Source organism: Arachis hypogaea, chromosome 19, assembly GCF_003086295.3.
Source record: "Arachis hypogaea cultivar Tifrunner chromosome 19, arahy.Tifrunner.gnm2.J5K5, whole genome shotgun sequence".
NCBI lineage: Eukaryota > Viridiplantae > Streptophyta > Magnoliopsida > Fabales > Fabaceae > Arachis > Arachis hypogaea.
This window is the reverse complement of record NC_092054.1, coordinates 52,030,627-52,050,716: the sequence shown is the minus strand read 5'-3', so window position 1 is coordinate 52,050,716 and position 20,090 is coordinate 52,030,627. Positions and strand designations below refer to the sequence as shown.

Below are 20,090 nucleotides of genomic sequence, written 5' to 3'. Positions count from 1 at the left end.
CATAACTCAAAAAGCATACGAAACCGCAAAAACACAAAAAGATTGGTACTACTAGAGTGCTAGTGACAAATCAAGTATTAAAAAGGTGATTCAGTTGAGCTTATAACAACGAGGGCATAAAACAGACATTAAAAAAGAACTGAGACAAATAAAAAATAAGATAGCGGTAATGGTTGTGTCGCGATCAAAACATCAAAAAATAATCAAATAAAACGGATGGAAATATGAATAAAATTTTTTATTTATAGAGAAGTTGAGACAACACAATTTTAAAATGCTAAACAAAATATCATGACTTTAATATCATGTTAGAATTCATAATAATAATCAATAATAAATGTCAAATACATTTATCTATTGTTGTTGTGTGATGATTTTATGTAACATGATTCAAGATATCATCTGTTTGTAGATGATGAAGTGATGACCAAGTAAAAGGGAAATCAAATAATAAATATTTAATATCCTATCTTCAATAAGAATATCAATAATATCAATCTAATTAATAGGCAATTATATATCATAATATATGAAATACCTAATACTTGAAATACGAAATGACATTCTTAATTCTGTTCGATAGAATGTGTCTCCAATATCCCGAATGTATTATTAAATTGAGCAATGAAATAATTGAAAAATGTTCCATATATATAATTAATACTTAATAGAAACAACTTCTAATTAATCAGCATCACTTCAAGCATCAGAACCTGTTCTCATATATTTTTTGCAAACACATCCCTAATGATTTGCTTTGGAGCTGTGAGAAAGAACATACATGAAGTTAATTTTAGTACTAAAATAATGTTAAAGTGTTAAAGAAAACCTAAAAGTGAGAAGAAAAAAATTAAAGTACTAAAATTGACCATAAAAAATTATGATACTGATAATTTTAATAATAAAAAATAATTAATTTATAATTATAAAAAATAGATTCTGATAAATAAAATTATTTAAATTCTAAAAAGTATTATAAAAAATTTTAAATTATTCATCTAACCTAATCTAATTACTATCAAATTCTAATCTTAATCTATTTTTAATCCCAATACTCTTCATTACCATTTTCAATCTTTTAATTTTTTTTCAACCTCTCCTCTTTTGTTCACTAATAATAACCCTTTCTCCTCTCCAATCTTCTCTCACTCCAATTCCTTACTTTTAATTTCTCTCCCAAATTTTATCATCCAAATTTTGTTTTTATGTTATAATCATCCAAACAAAACAATAAATTTTTTTCTGGTGCGTTTGGGGATAGAAACAGATGAAATTATGTTTTTTTCATTGCAGTGGCTTTTTTTTTTGTGGCTTGTCAACATTCAATAAGTACTAGTAATATAGTTATTAGAACCGCATCCAACATTATAAATATTTTAGGTGAAGAAGGACAAAAGCATTATATTTCACCGATAAAGGAATTGTTATTGTTGTTATAGTGATTGTCATTGTTGTCAGCTTTTTGAAAGTGTGACGATAAGTCACAAGAATCAGTTATGTTGAAATTGTTGGTGTTATTGGTGATGGTGTTGTTCATAGCAGAATTAATTAGGGTTGAATTTTGGGAAATTAAAGGGTTTGAAGGAGGCCATCAAAACTGAAAATTGAGAAATTCGAGAGTGGAGAGTGGAATTTAGTTCGTGTTTAAAAAGTAACAAGTGAAAGTGAAAAGAAAAATATAGTAATAGGAGATAACCATTATGTTAGAAACAAGAGACTAAACTGGAAGAAGGATTTGTATATTATTAAGTGTAATCAAGTTGTCTATTCAAGTTGTGTGAAATGATACAATATAGGGGCTAAGAGAATCATAATAATAAAGATGTAATATTCTATAATAAATATTCATATACTAAATAATTCTAATTGATCCTAATTATATTCTAACATCCCCCTCAAACTCAAGTGACAACTTGAGTTCACTTGAGTTTGAAACTTATTTAAAATAACAAATAAAGAGAAAAAACTGCATAAACTGATAAAACGGGTGCAGACGGAACTGCCAGAAGGAAGCGCAGATGGAACTGCCGCTTGTCTGAAGGAAGTGCAGAGGAAACTGCCGCTAGTCTGAAGGAAGCGCAGACGGAACTGCCGCTTGTCTGAAGAAAGCGCAGATGGAATTGTCGCTTGTCTGAAGGAAGTGCAGACGGAACTGCCAAAAAGAAACGCAGACGGAACTGTCACAAGGAAACACATACGAAACTCAGACGGAACTGCCACGAGAAAACGCAGACGGAATTGCCACGAGAGAACACAAACGAAACTGCCACGAGAGAATACAGATGGAACTGCCACGAGAGAACGTAGACGAAACTGCCGAAAGAGAGCGAAAATTAGATGATTTCTTCATGAGAATAGGTAAGTAGCAGATGACAAAGGTGTTTGATTATTGGACTTGAAAAAACACAAGACAGAGAAAATAGGCTAGTCGGTGAGGTGAAAAAGCATCAAAGGAATGACAAAAGGAAAAGAAGAATGGCATAGAAAAAAAAAAGCAAAAACTACAGTGATTTCACCACAAGAAAAATAACCTATCCTCTTCAAGGAGGATACCATGGCTCTGATACCATGTTAGAAAGGGGAGAGAGAACAATAAAAATAACCTAATTATATAATAAATATTAAGATATACTAAATATTCTAATTGATTCTAATTGATCCTAATTATATTCTAACACATTGAATGATGAGAAAAAAGAGAATTTAGGAAAGAAATTAGGAATGATTAGGTTAATTTAGAAGAGTGAATTAAAAATTTTTAATATATATTTAGGGTTTAAATAATATTTTCTATTGAAATCTATCTTTCGTAGTTATAAGTTAGTTTTAATTTTTCTATAGTCATATTTATTAGTGTCGTAATTTTTCATGATCAGTTTTATTACTTTATTAAAAAAAACTACAACTTAAATTAACAACTTTTTCAAATGACTCATCACACTCCTCGTGTAAAATTACACAGAGAGCGTACAACTATTTGAATTTTATTTTTATTTGATTTACCCAATTGTGTGACACTATGTGCAGTGTAGGCTGAATACTAAAAAAAAAAATTAAACTGTCATGCAAATCAAACGAAATTACATAAAATTCAAGTGATGAGTTATTTAAGAAAGTGGTGTATGAAGTTGTCTAGCTAAATAAAAGAAATAAAATAAAATGCATTTTTAATAGAGTTTTTATAGATTTTTTAAAAATTATTCAAAAGAGGGACATATGCTCTTTCATTTAGATTTTTATTTTTTTAATTAATAGATATATTAAGTTAAAAACAATTATTAAAAAATAATTAAAAAATAAAAAAGTAACAAGAACATTAGCAACACCCACGGTGCATTGTGGCCTGTGGGTTGTGGTACCATATTTTTTTTCTCTTTATAAAGTTACTTTTTGTAATTGTTGTTAATCCGCTACATTTATTAATTAAAACAAGAAAATTTAAACTTCAAAGGTACATGTCACTCTTTGGAATGATTTTAAAAGGGTTATGCTAGGTAACGAATAATTTTTTTGAACAATATGAATAACTACCAATCAAATTAAAACACACCACATCTCCAAATTATCTACCTAAATCTTAATATTATAATAACCATCTGTACACCTAGTGAAATGAACATCTAATATATCCATTGTTCATGTTTAATATTTTCATTGTCTACCTATACTTTTTCATTTTAAAAAGATCTTTACACTGTACAATAAAAATTCTATATAAAAAGGAAAAGTCTAGGGGGTAGTAACTTTTATGTTTTGTGGCTAGCACTTAACCATCAAAAGAAAAGTGAGTGATCTCCCACCATTGGATGTAATCTCACACCATTAAAAGGACTATTGATGGTCAATTGATGGTTACAAAACACAAAAATTGCTGGCCCTAGCACTCCTCAAATAAAAATATTCGAGTTAATATTCAGTCCCTAAAATTTGAAATCAGATTCAATTTGACCCTTAAAAATTCAATTGACTTAAATTGGATCCCAAAATTTATAATCATAACTCACATTAATCCTTGAACTAGTCTCCGTTAACAACGTGTTGATTTTATACATTAACTTGTTACGATTTAGATTCCTTGCCAAATTTTCATGTGATCAAGATTTATTAGAGTTCCAAAAGCTTGATTGTTGCTCCGAGAACCGCAAAATTTTCAAATTGAATTTGTTATTGTCATCTTCGTAAGGATGTTGGGAGCCAATCAAGCTTCTAGGAGGCCTAGCAAGTCTTAGTCATATGAAATCTAGGTGAGAAATCCAAATCTTGACAAGTTAACATGTAAAATCAACACGCCATTTACGGAAATCAGCTCAGGGGCTAATATGAGTTACTATTATAAATTTTGGGAACCGAATTGAGTCAATTGTAATTTTAGGGGTCAATTTAAATCCGACCTTAAATTTTGGAGACCAAATTGAATATTAACTCAAAGTCTTCACTTTTTATTAGAATGTCTCTTTTTTTTTTCTTTGGTACATACCAGGCAAATTTGTGAAATTTTCAAACTGCACAAATGCTTGGTTGATGAACATTTCTGTACCATAGACTACGGCAGCTCCAACTTCTTGCGCTTCTTGAAGGAGTCTTGTTGATTTGGGTGTGTATATAGCATCAAACACCAAACAATAGTGTTTCAGGTCTTCCTGCATGTTAATATAATATACAAACACTAAGTGGCATGAAATCTACTTATATAATAACTTGAGATTAGTTAAGACCCAGCAAGGAGTGAAAGCTCTGTGAAATTGATTTGTTTGCTTAATTAACCAAATTCAGGCCCATATCTTGTTATCTGATGCGATTCTTCTACCACCAACATTTTTTTAACTGAAATTTATTCACACACTTATCAAATAAGAACTAATAACTAACCCTTCGAATTAATATATTGTTGACAAAAAAACACGAAATTAACAGTATGCACATATATGTAAATGCAACACTAGTGTTATCAAAGGAGTTATCTCGTTTATTTTTGTTTATTCACTAATTTTACTTTTTAAGCTTAAACCGCTCATGGCCAAGACATAGTTGTAAGAATTAAATTGGTGATTGAGTTAGTCAAACTATTGGTTATTAATTTATTGGTTTAACTGATGAATTATTGGTTTAGCCGATTCTATGTAAATAAAAAATATAAAATAGCCAAAATTTAAAATTAAAATTTAAAATACATATTTTAATTAATATTTTAAAAACAATTAAATTTCAATAAATTATAATCAATAAGTTATAATCCGATTATTATTAAATAAGTATATAAAAATTCTAATATTTTTTCATGATAAAAATTTTTTAAATTATTTTTATATTAAAATATTTTTATATTTATTATATTGTTATATAATAGATGTATTTATTGAAAAATAATATTAACAAATATCATATAATCATAAAAAATAATTATATTGTAATTAATAAAAATATTTGATATTTTTTGTTATACATATTTAATAATATTTATATTAATAATTATGAGTGACAAAAAATAAAATTAATTTGAATATAAGTGAATATAAAATTAAAATAATATGAAAAAAATTATTTTGTAATTTTACTATATAATTAATAATTAGCATATGATGAGATAATAAGAAATAACTTCAAACCATACTTTTATCAATTTTTGAATTTTTTTTTTAGCGGTTCGATTGAACTGATTTTCCACCGATTTTTACTAGCTTAACTAGTTTTTATCGGTTCTTGATCTTAAACAGTCTTTAGACTAAACCGGACTGGTTGGGGTCCGATTCACCGATTTTTTAGTCGAATGTGTCTGATCCGATCTTTACGACTATGAGCTAATATAATGAGTTATATAGATTAGTCTATTGCCCAATTTCAAAAAAAAAAAGATAAAAATATAGTTTTGGTCCAAAATATTTTTATTTTTTTTACAAAAACAGTCGCTTTAAGTAAAAAATGTAAACAAACAATTTTTTTAGTAAAGGAGTTAGGTCATTAAATCGGACTAGTGAAAACTGAAAAAAATTACTCTTTTTTTTTGGAAAATGAAAAAACAAAATTTTAAACAAATCGCTAGTTTAAACAAAATTACTCTGTTTAACTTGCTATTTTGTCGGATTAATCATGTAAAGTCCATTTAACACTTTAACTTCTCATTTTTACGAGCTTAATTTTAAAGATAAAAATTCATTCATTTAAGTTGGGTAAATGGGTTAACCCAATAAATTTAGCTCATTTTGAGGGTTTTATGCAACCCTAACTCTCCAAACCTTTGGTAAGGGTGTGTGATCAATATTTGGTTTCATTCCAATAGATGTAGTATTTGCAAGAACCATTCCTTCTTCTGGGTGGAACTTCTCTAAGTCAGATAGAACTATAGCCTCTCCTCCCACTTTTTTAGCAAGTTCTTTGGCCTTGGCTGAAATTAATTAATTAAGCATAATTGTTAATTAATCAGGAATAATAATTCTAATAAAGCAAAGACAGAAATATTATCACACCATATGTACGATTAGCAACAACAACTCTTGCCCCTTTTACTTTTGCACCATATGCAAGTGCTTTTCCTGCACCACCAGCTCCTATTACCACAAATAGTCTTCCAGATAAAGGTGAACTAGATTTGGATCTTCCGATTGATTCTACAAATTCACATATTTACAGGTAACTAATTAATAAAAGCTTGTTTTTAAGTTAACAATTTAAATAAAAAATAATTGAAACATATAGAGACCTGTTAGTCCCTTCTCAATAGCTGTAATGGCCCCAAGATAGTCAACATTGTAACCTAGTAGTTTTCCATCTTGTAGCCTCTTAATCATGCAACTAATAGCTCCTATTTCCTGAAAAAATAACAAAGATTTTGTTAGAAATTAAACATTTGTTAACACTAAACATTAGTTTATATTATTTTAAATTACAGTCTATAACTCCCATTGTGGCTATAAATTAATTACTTTTATTTTCACATTACACCACAATTAACTATAATTACAACTGCAGTTTAAGACCATAGCATCCACAATTATGGGATAAGCTTTTAGGGTAAGTACCTTGGCAATAGGATCCACCTCATCGCAACATCTAAGTCCATCTTCCTTGTGAGGAATCGTGTAACTGTATTATTAAAGAAATAATAAGAAGAAGAACTACAATGGTTGGGAAATTAAAGAAGAAAACTATGATTCTCAGAATGCAAGAAACAGAGCTGAGATACAAAAGAGGGAGAGTTTGTTGTTGTGCGTTGATCTGAAAGTGTGCTAGAAGCTTCGATCTCTATCGGATCTGAGAGATGATGCTTATATGAGCTATTACTCAAATTGATCATAAAATTTAAGATTGGACTTAAATTGATTTTTAAAATTTTAAATGATCCAAGATGTACCCAAAATTTACAACCATAACTCGCTTAATTCCTAAACTCATCTTCGTTAATAGCATTCTAATTTGGCACGTTTACTTGTCAAATATACTGAATAAAAATGATGACATCATTTTATATTAGTGTCTAATTTTCATCGAAATGACGCGTTTCACATGAACAAACAGAGTAAAATACATATTGTTTTATGACCATCACTAGTGAGAAAGAGATCCGTGTTATGTGAAACGACGTTTTTCATTGAAGATTGTGTGCCAATATAAAATGCTCACCTACACGAGCTAAATACCTCTAACTAACTCAAGCTGCTTAACTTTCATGCTAACCAACTAACTGCTACATTTGTTTACTCTAACTAACTGCTCTCTTTATTTGTTTACTCTAGCTAACTTCTAATTTGTTTACTCTACTTGAAACAAATTCACATTCCTTTCAAATTTCAATAGTAAGTTAGCATAACAAAAAAAAAGTATTACTCGAAAAAATGGTTATTTTGCCTATTCTGTATCATAAAGATGTCCAAAATCAAATCATACAGGAAGAAACAATCCATGTTAGGATACATAATTACATACCTGTACCCAACAAAATCAAGAGATGAGAAAGTGTGAAGAAAATGTGAGACACTATCAACCAAGAAGGGCAAGTAAATTCCATCAAAGCCCACAAACTTGAAAGCTGGATTGTAAAGGTGAGGGCTTTTGCTATGGCTAATTGGGTTTCCAATAACGCCATGCACTTTGGTATTTGGTCCAATGAGTCTAAAGTTGTACAAATCCAGCAAGTCACTGATACATGGTTGCCCTGCTGCTGATTCAATTCCAGCCTCCATTGAAGCAAAGGTAAGAAATCCTCCAAACTTTGCTGACAGTATTCGTGTCATAAATCCTTTCTCCCCCGTTGCTATTCCTATCATTGGCACCTATATACAATTATCATTGTTCAGTTAAAATGTTAACTGTCCTTCATATTTCAACTTATAAAGTTCTGGACTCATTAACAAGTATAAAATAGCTCAAAATAAATCATATATTAAAAACTTCTGTTATATTAAAATAAGAAAAATTCTAGAAGGTCATCAAAATTTAGGCCATAATTAGCCAAAATTTTTCATAATTCACTTCATTTATATCATTTAATATCAGTTTTATTTTTTATCCCACTCTCTTATTATTCTACTTATCACCGTTCTTATCAAATTTACTTATTAATGATATTAATTATAAAATCATATCCCTTTTTATTAGGCATTATTGTAATCAATACTTAATATTCTTTTTTATAATTTGATTTTTATATATAAAAATACAATAAAGATTAATAATAATTATATTTAAGAACAGTAATTATAATATCAATTACATTAAATAATTGCAATTGATTCTTTGTCCGTTATGATATTTATCATCAATTATTGGAGATATGAAACATGAAACCTATCCTAATATATACTTTATGTTAATTCAATTATATTCATTCAAAAATCACAAGAATAACACCATTACAAGCACAATAGTGTATAAGCCAAGAAATTTTACAAGAAATTATTTTTATCATTGTAATTTGTATGGCAATTGATTTCGACCTTAATACAATACCTATGGTAGAAGGTGCTGAAGAATTTGAATAACAGACGGATTCACCCGATGAAATTGTTGCTAGTCAATCAATTTCTGAGAATATAAAAAACTATACTAGCTCTGATGAGGTATAGTAATAGTCCGGATTATTTTTTATGTATTTTTTAGCACTTTAATTATATGCGTAACATTCTTGATCATTATTTGTTTGTTATTTATGTCTAGAAAAATAAATTTTTTATTATTTTTGTTATATTTTTTAATTTTTAAAAATAGTTTTATGAAAATAGAAACATTTAAAATTGTTTTCGTAATATGTCAACGATATACTTTCACCTTTGATTTATTTTGTACATCTTTTTTACAAATTTTTATTTGTAGTATCCTTAATTATATCTTTGGATCTCTTATTAACAAAAACCTAATTTTTATAGAGACTAAAAACTGGAAAACCAATAATTATTTTAGAAGAATGTTTTATATACATTTTATATATGTTTCAAATGTACACCTTTAATTTTTTAAAATAGTTTTATGATGTTGATCGCTAAAATAAGAAGCATTTTTTTAATATTTAAACTTTCTTTTAGTAATTGGTATTTAAATCTTTTGATTTTGCTCACTAATTTTTTTTAGTTATATGCATAATATTCGCGTAAAGTTCATGATTTACGCAATCAATAAGTTTATATGAATAACATCCATAATTACATGAAGTTAACATTCACGTTAACATACATAATAAAATGAAATTAGCACCTAAAATTATAGTATTGTGTTTTATTTGTTATACTCGATAGTGAAATTAGTCACTTTTTGTATAGTTAACCTTTATGGTAGAAGGTGCTGATGAAGAATTTGAACAACAGACAGACTCATCCGACGAGGTTATTGTCAATCAATCAATTTTTGAGAATATGAAAAATCACACCAGTTTTGATGAGGTATGGTAATAAACTGATTTTTTTTTTTTTGTGTATTTATAATTATATTGTACTACAATGTTCATACACATAAATTCATACGTTTATATACATAACATCCATAATTACATACAACTAATATCTAAAAATTAAATTCATGTTTATTAGATATTACAACCATACATGTATCATTTTTTAGTTATTGTATAAGTAACTATTAAGTTAACACAAATATTTTTAAATTTTATCATAATTGAATTTAAAAAAATGTCAAATTCTTAAATTAATTTATTCAATTGATAAATTTACTCATAACATCCATAAATTTATCCACATAACATCTATAATTTCATATTAATAACATCCATAATTTATACTCATAATATTCATAATTTCATACCTATGATGTCTATAATTAATAAATTTTTATAATTAATATTATCAAATTTTAAACTATACGTCTTATTGTATTCTTCAAATTATCTCATATGTGCACTAGTAGGTCGTGATTTTAATTATTTTAATATTTTTTTTAATATTCATATGTATGCTTATTTATTGATTTTAATATGACGAGTTAATAATTATTTTTAAAAAATTATTTTTAAATATTTGTTTATATTTTATATTTTATATTTTATTTTTTAATAGTATATATGTAAAATATAAGTTGTATAGTAGAAGTTGTTAAAATTTTTTAATTATTTAACTTTCATAATTTTTGCAGAGAATTATTGCATTTAATGGATAATAATGTGATTGAGAGATATTAGAGATTTGATTTGAGAGAAACTGAAATTGATTTTGGAAAGAACATTAATGACTCCAAATATGCGGCAAAATGATAGGTGATAAGGATGATAAGTGATAAGGAGGTGTATGTCACTTGCTTATCAAGAGAATGAAAATTTTTACATGACATTTCTATATTGTAATTATTTTTTGGCTACCTAGCATTACTCAAAATTTATTGTTTTTGGCTATCACTTTTAGTCATAAACTCAATTACTTTAATTTAGTAATCCAACAACATATTTTAATTAGCTCACACTTTTAATTATTGATGACAAAAATAATAAATTCTGATGAGTCTCTATCATTCTTGTAACATAAATTTATATCTATAACTAAAATACAATAAAAGTATAAAATATATAATGGTGATTTAATTTTTGTGAAGGTGAAAATACCTTAGAATGCACTAGGACTTGGAGAACACGTGCTGAGTCCGTGATATCCAAGGCAGTTGTTGCAATCTTTACGATGTCAGCACCAATAGACTGAATTGTAGCAGCAAGATTACCCAATTCCTCAATGGATGGAGTATTCTCAAAGTTGTGTGAAGATACTATGATCTTCACATTCTCGTGCTTCTTCCCTCCAAGGGACTTGTAGAATTCATGAGCTACCTTCAGTAAATAATTAAGCAAAAGTTATATACTCTATTTTATGATGATAAAATAATAAATTGACGTTAATAGATAAAAAAAAAAAGAATCATAAAAAGAAAACTATTCTTATTTCTTAATAGATATATAGATTGCATTTAGAACGAGGGACATTGTAAAGTACAGTATTTACTATATAGACACGGATCTCATTCTGAAGTAAACCTCTGTGTTTCTTTCTCTCTCTCTTTTTGAACCTAAAGTGGAAAGAAATAAACCATGGAGAGCTAGTGTTTGATTTTTTTTCATTAGACTTAGATCTAATGTTTTAATTTCTCTTATCTGTAAGTACTATATATGACTATTTCATGAATGAATGTTTGTTCTTATTATGTCAAAATACACAAAAAAAAAAAAAGATTGGAATATTAATGTCTTTTTTTTAATATATAGAATGATAGTTATTTCAATCCCACCATTTTTTTTTTCTCTTTGCGTTTTACCATATAATATATATAGGTGCTGTCTCTAGTGGCTCTATTAGTTTCATGACTATGATGGCTAAGGTCCAACAACCAATCCAAACTTAAAACGTGGCATGTTTTAAGTTATGAGAAAAAGAATTTGACTAGATGTAATGATGGTAAATACACTAATAAACCACGGTAAACATTCTGAATCAATAAACAACTACTAATTAACATTTTTAGGAGATTAATAAATTATTGTGAAATTTCAAAAATAAAAAATTACAAAAATTAGATAAAGTGGATCGAAAAATTAAAAAAATCCTCAATCGCAATAGTAGAATCCTTCGCCACTATGGATGCGACCACCAGGAACTTAGCTATATATATATAATCCCATAGAAAATATTTTAAGTTAACTGGAAGTAGCGGTGCATCAATTATTTTAACCGTTGATATGAATTATAAAAATATATATAAATATATTAATTAAAATTAACGGTTAAAACAACTGGTGCACCGGTACTCTCCGGTGCACTTGAAATGTTTCCAATTCCATAATACTAATCAACAGCAATTAGATTATATATGAAAAAAAAAAAAACTATGTCAATTCACACAAACTTCATTATCGAGTGAAATATGAATACAGTTTGAATGAAATTGACGTTTTACTTACACTTAAAATGATTTGGTGATTATTAATTATATGACACAAGGTAGGTATAGAAGATGGCAGTGACATAAATTACCTTTAATTCAACATCAACGAAGTCAGAACCCAACTCAATGGCTAGACGTAGAGTACTCTGTCGCTTGCTTTCGTCACCATCATACTGTCCTCCTTCCCATATTGGTCTGATACCAAAGTACAATTCATCAACACACACATTATGTACGTAATACATGCACCATCAGGCTAATTTTTTTTATATTGGTTAAATATATGTGTAATATATTGTTATTGAAAAATTAGGTGTTTTTTTTTATATAGTATTTTATTTAAATCGGACGGTCCGATTTGTTTGATAAAAAAAATAAACTACAAATCGGAGGGTCCGATTTACTTTAAGAAGAAAATAAATACCAAATCAAAGTCCGATATGTATTTTTTATTTTTTTTAATTTGTTAAAATGAAAATCGGACGGTCCGATTAGAATTTTTAACTTTTTTTATTTTTTTTTCAAACTCAAAATGAAGAGTCCGTTTTCTGCTAACACTATATATATATAAAACATCTCTCTTCTCCACATTGTTGTATTGCTACATTCTCTTCTCCATATAAAAAATCAAAAACGGCACCATCAAAAGCTAAGTCAATATAAAAATTTTGCAGTACAATACTATAAATTTCACAATTTATACATCATCCATATTCATATTTTTAAATCTTCTTATTATTGCATGGTGAAGATTTTTATGTTTATGTTCAATATTAGGTGAGTAGGTGACAGTTAACATAACACGGTTTTTTCAATGAGATATAAATATATTGACCGTGTTAATTTTTAATGTTTAAATAAAAAAGCTTTGAAATAAATTTTCCTTTTTTAATGAATTTAATGTTGATGCAAATATTTGATTCGGTCATACAATTACAATCATTCTTTTAGATGATCATTCACGTAATTAATATAAAAGATAATTATTTTAAATAATTGAATGCACGTGTAAAATAATTTTATACTGGCAGCATATTAAAATTAATATTTTTAATATTTTCAAAAAATACGTATATATTTAAATTTTAATCATTTAAGAATTACATTAATAAATTAATACTTTTAATTATTATTCATCTACTTAAATTCACGTTCTTTAGTCTCATGCGATATCTCTGTGTTATATTACAGTTTTAAAATTTTAAAAAATACATATCTAAAGTTAGAAAACAATATTAAATTACCAAATATATAATTTTTGATGTGTAATTTTAAAAATAGATCTTCTCGAATTTTTTTTAACATGATCTTGTATGTAATTAATAAGGTATAACATCTCATTATACAATACTTTTTTCACAATTTTTTAGAGACATTCTTTTATATATTTTCTTTTGATTCCTTAAGTGAGACATTACATTTGAACTTGTTAAAGTGAAATGGAAAGTTATGTGTGGATCTATTTTTTTTAATACAATTTTGTAAATGTATAAAGTGTACGTATTGCTTTAAGATTATATATATATATATATATATATATATATATATATATATATATATATATATATATATATATATATATATATATATTAGATTTTTAAAGGTATGATTTTCAAATCCTGAATCTGTAATTTTTTGTAAGAAGTAATCATTGCACACCAAGTCTTTCAATTTCCTATTAGATGCATTGATCGATGCAGAACATACATGGTTTCATCACCGACGAGTGTTTAAGAAAACAGAAAAAAAAAAAAAAAAAACAGAAACTAAATTAAAGATGGATGATTAGTGACATGAAATCACTTTTATTAAAAAATTTAAGTTATTAGAAAGATGCATATTAATAAAAATCTCTTTTGACATTGTTTGAATTTTTCATAGATTTTTTTTCTTTTTATTTGTTTTTTTATGCCAATTTTTTTTTTTTCATCAACAATGATCCAACTTTAGAATTTTGAAACATAAAAATTCAGATATCATATTATAAAATTATTTATCCTAAAAAATTTAAATTAATAGAACGAAGAACATAAATAATTATATGTGTAACAAACACATACGTACACATTGATAAATGATAATAATATTGTGATGGTAACATGATTATTTATTTATTACCTGTAAGTGATTAAGGTGGGCAAAGGGCGGTTGTTGATGAGAAGTTGAAGATGATGTGAAGGATTGAAGTTCTTCAACAAGTCCAACCGAACCTCAACAAGGTCAGCACCAGCTTCTTTAGCTTTCCACATCACAATCAACGCTTCTTCCACTGATTTCGCCATTATTACTGCACATACTAGACATGAGTTTTTTCTTCCTCTTCTTCTTCCTCCTCCACCCGCCACTGTTCCAAGATCCTTCCCTACTAACTGTATGTATTTTTTGTTAGATATACAAGGATCGGATCTATATATAGTTCCTCTAAATAAGAAAATGAGAACTTAATCACTCTCAAATCAAAATAATAAAATTTATGGATGATAAAAATTATAAATTTAATAATAATTAATTCTTTCCTTTGTGATTTAAAATTTTTTTTACTTTAAAAGATTTTTTCTAAAAAGATTTATTTATCTTTTAATTAATAATATAAAATTTTAAAAATAAATAATTTTATGATATAATATCATAATTTTAATGAGTAGAAAATATAAAATTTCAATTTTTGTGGTTTCTATTAAGACAAGTGGAATAGATTTATACACAACACAATACATATAAAAATTAAAGAAAATATATACATTTTACTGACGGATCGGATTTCGTTCATAGAAATTTTCATCCTATTCTTATTCCTAACCATGCATATTGGAAAGAGAACCGAAAAAAAAAGAAGAAATAAAATAGTGATGTCATTTGGATGCATGATGAATATTAGAATAACTAACATGACATGATGAAATATATATCAATTAATATTATGAATTTAATAAACTACAATGTTTCTTTTTGTTTATTTATTTATTTATTTATTTTTGTTCCTAACTCTTCTTGCGAAGCAATTGCATGTTGTTGTACAAGAAAATGAATACCGGAACATTAGCCATGGTCATTTCGAAGGGATCGAAACGAGTAGTAGTGGAGGATAATCAACAAAACGAGCGAGTGATCGAGTAAGATAAGCTTCAGAGAGAAAATAGAACGAATAAGAAAAAAATAAAAGAAAAAGAAAATGTTGCATGTTCAAGAGATCGAATAGGCTATTTAAGTAGGCATTGGCTGGTGTCTGATGAGGTATATTATCATGCCTATATATGTTGATATTCATGTATATATAAATAGTATAGTAATTAATTACATTAGAAGTTAATTTTGATACGCTACAACTCTGACAGTGTTACAGTCGTATAATCACAATTGTTTTTTTAACTTATTATTTACTTGATGAATATAAAAGATAATTATTTTTATTGATGTAACGCTATATATAAAATAATTTTATAATAATAATATATTAAAAAATAAATTCTTATATCAAAACGGAAAAAAGTAAAAAAAAACTTTAGACATTAATACAGACCCACGTAATTAACATATATAATCAGTATTTTCTTTTTAATTTCAGTTGTCTTTATTTTGGATATGCACTACAAGAAAATAGAGTTATTTTAACACTTTATTTTTTAACACTATAATTAAATGTCAAAATTAATATATATTTTTGACAAATATCATAAATGTCAAATTTTTTATGTTTTCTTGACGAATAATTTGACCGTAGAAAATTACTCATCAATTTTGACACTCGTTTGTTTTCAATTTACTCCACTATTTTTCTTCTTCTTTGGCTCTGTTAATTTTGACATCACACTGCTCTCAGTTTAGGATTATACTACTCATTCTTTATCTTCAAAATCTCAAGTTATTCTTTAATTTCAAGATCTCATCTCATTCTTTGTTAAAATTTTTTGTTGAGAATATTTTATAGTCAATAAGTGTCAAAATAAATAGTATTTTTGACAATTAATATGTATCACAGAAAATATGTTCTCAAAATTTTCTAACAAATTATTTTTGACAGTCAATATTTATCAAAATAAGATTTAATTTTTTTTTACAATCACTTATATGTTAAAAATACTATTTTTGACAAAACTTTTATTAACATATTTTCATAGTTAAAATAGTGTCAAAATTTATTTTTTTGACAAATTTTAAATTTTTTTTACACATTATAACCCTCAAAAATAATCTATATTGTTGTAGTGATGGTAGATTTTACTCCGAGTAATTCAACGGACTGAAAAACTATTTTATTTCATAATAATTCAACGTAATTAATATAATAATAATAATAGTTAAAACTAATTACATAAAAATAATAAAAAATAATCCAAAACCGTCAAAATTAGGGTTATTTTATTTTGTATTTGTAAAAATAAATAATTGAATAATTTTAGATATAATTATAAATATTATATATATAAATTAAAATTGTTAATATTAAATTAAATAAAATAAATTTAAGTTATTGTTTTCTTAAAATTATCGTTACCTAACTAATAAATAATACACTAATTACACCAATTTTTTTCCCAAAGTAAACCAAAGTTATAGTTAAATAATGAAGTCATTTGACATCATCTTTTTCAAAATATATATATATATATATATATATATATATATATATATATATATATATATATATATATATATATATATATATATATATATCATTATTACGTTGAATCTTGAAACGATTATTTGTATGATATTTCTCTTACCAAATAATGCCAAAGAGTTTTGGTGTGTTAAGATTTTTTATGCTAAATCATTGTTCAAAGAGGTTGTATTTGGTTTGTCTTAAAATTATGAAGATATAGACACAAATACACAAGAGTATAAAGACACAAAAAGACATTAATTTTGTATCTATTTGATAATGAAAATATAGACAGAACACACAACTCACAATTTTATTAAAAAATTAATTTTATCCCATTCATTTCAATATCACCATCATCACTTCTGTCTTTTTATACTCTTTTAAAATCATCACAATTTACCGTGGCATCATCATCTTTAAGACCAATACAGATCTTTTCTTAATTTTTGGTAATTTTTCATCCAAAATAAAATCAACTTCATAAGCATAAAAAATTTATCCAAAATTATTAAAAATTAGCATAACAAACACAAATCTCCATCAATCCAAATACAGAATAAGTTATCACCTCATTCATTGCAAAGAATACCAATAAAATTTAATTCAAAATTTAATATTTATAAAATAAACAAAAGTCCTTCAATAACATTCTAATTGAATAATACAAACATTCAAATATTTTATTAAAAAAATTCAAACAAATACAAATTGAATCTGAGATAGAACAAGGCAACAGAGAAAATGAAAAAAAGAAAGAAGTGGAGAAGAATAAAAAGAAGATGAAAATGACGAAAGATGGAAGAAGGATAGGACCAACGAGAAAATATCACATCTGTAACGAGATCTGTGGTTGCTTCCGCTATAGATCTGCAGTTGCTCTCACTGCCAAAGAGAAGAAGAACAAAATGCGAATGGGGGAGAGCGTCTTCGTCGTTACGACAATCATTGTTGATGCTGATTGAAGGGTGAAGTAGAGAGACTTTCTCCTTTGCTATGACGCTACCTGCAAGGAGAAGACAGAAGACAAACAGCGCCACTGATGAGCGGATATTTTATACGTTTTTTGGCATCATTTTCATATAGTTTTTATTATGTTTTTTTTAAGTTTTATTATGTTTTCATAGGTTTTAGTGAAAAATTTTACATTTTTGGATTCCACTTTGAGTTTTTGTGTTTTATGGTGATTTCAAGTATTTTCTGGCTAAAATTGAAAAGCTTGAGCAAAAGCCTTATTCAGAGACAGAGAAAGGACTGCAGATGCTATCAGGATCTGATATCCATGCACTCGAAAGAGCTTTTCTGGAGCTACAAAAGTCCAAATGGCGCGCTCTCAACGGCTATGGAAAGCTAACATGTAGGGATTTTCAGAAATATATAATAGTCTATACTTTTCTTCGGAAATGAAGGCCCAAAACTGGCGTTTAACGCCAACCACCAGCCCCATTCTTGGCGTTCAATGCCCAAAAGGGGATAGCTGGCGTTGAACACCCAAAAGGGAGTCCCAAGCCAGCGTTCAATGCCCCTAAAGGGTATTAGCACGTGGAGACACCCTTAGCTCAGCCTAAACACTCACCAAGTGGGCTCGGAAAGTGAATTTTCGCACCTCTAAGTCTAGTCTATCATATTTCTATGATCCTTAGTTATTATATTAGTATTTAAAGGAGAAGATCACCCTTGTTTAAAAACTTTTGATCTTCTTCCTCCCCTATTCGAATTCATCACTTTTGTACAGTATGAGTCACTAACCTCCTAAGGTTAAGGTTACGAGCTCTGCTGAGTTTCATGGATAAATAATATTAATGTTCTATTTCAATGCAAGTCTGATTATTTCTCCTATGCATTCTCGTTCTTCATCTCATGAATTGAGGGTGACCCGTGACAATCACCCTTATTCTACATGGGTTCCGTGCGAGTTCTGACCCGGATAGCGTTGAACTAAAGTTAGAGATTGCATTGCGGATTCCAATAGAGCATCTGAGCAACTTTGGATACGTGACATGAAATTCCGTTGACTATGGGTGTGTGAGGTCTTTGTGGCGTTAAGGCTAGAGTCAGAAAAGCAACACTTTCTGATATGAAAGATCTGCCTTATCTGTGGCACCTTGAGTAAGATCGTGAAGGGGAGTGGATTGCTTAGAGCTTCATCTTCTGCTACAGTGAGAAGCCTAGAGAGGTTAACTTGATGGATTACTGTAGTAGAGGAGGTTAACTTGATGAGAGGACATGAGTTAATCACTTACGGCTGCCATTGAAGGAATCAGAAAGTTATTGAAGTAGACAGTAAGAAAAGTTAATCCGGAAAGACAAAGCATCTCCAAAGCCACAACCGGTCTCATACCATTGATTTCACACCTACCTAGTAACGTTTTATTTATTTATCTGTTTTATACGTTTTTTCGTGACAACTATATTTTCTATCTGCCTAACTAAGACCTGCAAGATAACCACTGCTTGCTCAAACCAACAATCTCCGTGGGATCGACCCTCACTCACCTGAGGTATTACTTGGACGACCCGGTATACTTGCCGGTCTATCTGTGTGAAATGTGCGGAGTCAATTTCGTGCACCAAGTTCTTGGCGCCGTTGCCGGAAATTGTTCGGATTTGACAAACTAACGGATCATCTTGTTGCTTAGATTAGGTACTTTTTAATATTTTGTTTGAGTCTTTTATTTTTTTTTTCAAAAAAAAAATTCAAAAATCTTTGCTTTTGTTTATTAATCTTTATCTTTTGTTTGAGTCTTTTGTTCTTGTTCTTGTTAAAGGTTCGAACTTTCTTGTTTTCTTTTCCAAAAATTTTCAAAAATAGTATCTTTTATTTGAGTCTAGTGTCATCAATTCTTAAGTTTGGTGTCCTTTGTGTGTTCTTTGTTTGCTTTAAGTTTTCGAATTTGTTCTTTAGTGTTCTTCTTGGTATTCAAGTTGTTCTTGTTTCTTTTCTTGTTTTGATGTTAAAAGTTTTATGTTTGGTGTCTTTTCGTGCTTGTCTTCTTAATTTTTGAAAATTAGTGTCTTTTAATCTAAAAATTTTAAGTTTGATGTCTTTTGGTTATTTTTCTCTTTCTTCATTAATTCAAAAAATAAAAAATATATTTTTTATCTTTATTTCAAAATTTTT

The 20,090-nt window shown here is 27.5% G+C and overlaps 1 protein-coding gene across 2 annotated transcripts; it reads right to left on the bottom strand.

Moving 5' to 3' along the window:
- Window positions 1–581: 581 nt before the first annotated feature.
- Window positions 582–15,587, bottom strand: LOC112779634 (bifunctional 3-dehydroquinate dehydratase/shikimate dehydrogenase, chloroplastic). 2 transcript variants are annotated; one of them, XM_025823965.3, is made up of 11 exons: window positions 15,399–15,587; window positions 14,485–14,735; window positions 12,456–12,561; window positions 11,039–11,257; window positions 7,921–8,267; window positions 7,017–7,080; window positions 6,698–6,806; window positions 6,465–6,605; window positions 6,234–6,382; window positions 4,478–4,640; window positions 582–763 (listed from the first exon to the last, which is right to left on the bottom strand). In XM_025823965.3, the coding sequence occupies exons 1-11, from the start codon at window positions 15,417–15,419 to the stop codon at window positions 720–722; spliced, it is 1,614 nt and encodes a 537-aa protein (XP_025679750.1). In that variant the 5' UTR covers window positions 15,420–15,587; the 3' UTR covers window positions 582–719. The 2 variants fall into 2 exon arrangements, with proteins under 2 accessions (XP_025679750.1, XP_025679749.1); XM_025823964.3 differs by lacking the exon at window positions 582–763 and adding an exon at window positions 1,721–2,313.
- Window positions 15,588–20,090: the final 4,503 nt, after the last annotated feature.

Excerpts from the sequence above, each read along its gene's own strand:
- LOC112779634 (XM_025823964.3), bottom strand. The coding sequence starts at position 15,419 with ATGACCATGGCTAATGTTCCG. Across the intron at positions 6,807-7,016 it reads AGGTGGATCCTATTGCCAAG|GAAATAGGAGCTATTAGTTG; the intron begins GTACTTACCCTA and ends TTATTTTTTCAG. Across the intron at positions 2,314-4,477 it reads AAATTTCACAAATTTGCCTG|TTTCGTCTACGTTCTCTCGT; the intron begins GTATGTACCAAA and ends CTCTTTCGGCAG.